The sequence below is a fragment of the Charadrius vociferus genome, unplaced genomic scaffold (genome assembly GCF_000708025.1).
Source record: "Charadrius vociferus isolate BGI_N301 unplaced genomic scaffold, ASM70802v2 scaffold13, whole genome shotgun sequence".
NCBI lineage: Eukaryota > Metazoa > Chordata > Aves > Charadriiformes > Charadriidae > Charadrius > Charadrius vociferus.
Genome location: NW_009647763.1, coordinates 1354722 through 1355510, shown reverse-complemented (window position 1 = coordinate 1355510; position 789 = coordinate 1354722). Strand labels below are relative to the sequence as shown.

The following is a 789-nucleotide window of genomic DNA, read 5'->3' as shown; positions in this document are numbered from 1 at the left end:
AGGGCTCCTTTTGTCTCTGCTCTCTGCTGCAGCTCTATAAAAGCCCCTCTTTTTCAGGCTGAGGTTAGTCCAAGCATACACTAACTAGCCATCCTGTAAACAGGCTGAGTAACCGGGGGGAGAGAGAGAGAGAGAGGAGAGGTTGGTGAGAGAGGGGGCTGAGGGGCTTTTTTCCTCTTCCTCCAGCGTTTCCAGCCCTTCGCTGGCAGAGCCTGCCGTCCGCTTATTTCTTTTTCGCTCCGTTTTCGTTGCTTTTTGAAGGAGAGTTGTCTTGTTCCGCCACCTCCAGAGCAGGGAAGAGTTTCTTGCTCAGAAGCCCGAATACAATGAATTCTGACTCCAGCTCTGTCTCCAGCAGAGCTTCCTCGCCGGACATGGATGAGATGTACCTGAGAGACCACCACCATCACCACCACCATCACCACCACCAAGACAGCCGGCTCAACTCTGTCTCCTCCACCCAGAACGACCTGGTGCAGAAGATGTCCGGGGAAGGCCTCTCCAGGAACGGCTCCAAGGCCGGAGGGGAAGGCAGTAAGTACAAAATCAAGAAGCAGCTCTCGGAGCAGGACCTGCAGCAGCTGCGGCTGAAGATCAACGGCCGGGAGCGTAAGAGGATGCACGACCTCAACCTCGCCATGGACGGGCTGCGGGAGGTGATGCCCTACGCCCACGGACCTTCCGTGAGAAAACTCTCCAAAATCGCCACCCTCCTGCTAGCCAGAAACTATATCCTGATGCTCACCAGCTCCCTGGAGGAGATGAAGAGGCTGGTGGGGGAAATCTACG

At 55.9% G+C, this 789-nt stretch overlaps 1 protein-coding gene across 1 annotated transcript; it reads left to right on the top strand.

Moving 5' to 3' along the window:
* Positions 1-326: 326 nt before the first annotated feature.
* Positions 327-788, top strand: OLIG3 (oligodendrocyte transcription factor 3; the record flags this gene model as incomplete). The annotated part of the gene is made up of 1 exon (XM_009882334.1): positions 327-788. A coding segment is annotated over exon 1 (462 nt), but the record flags the coding sequence as incomplete, so codon positions are not given.
* Between the last annotated feature and the right edge of the window lies 1 nt (position 789).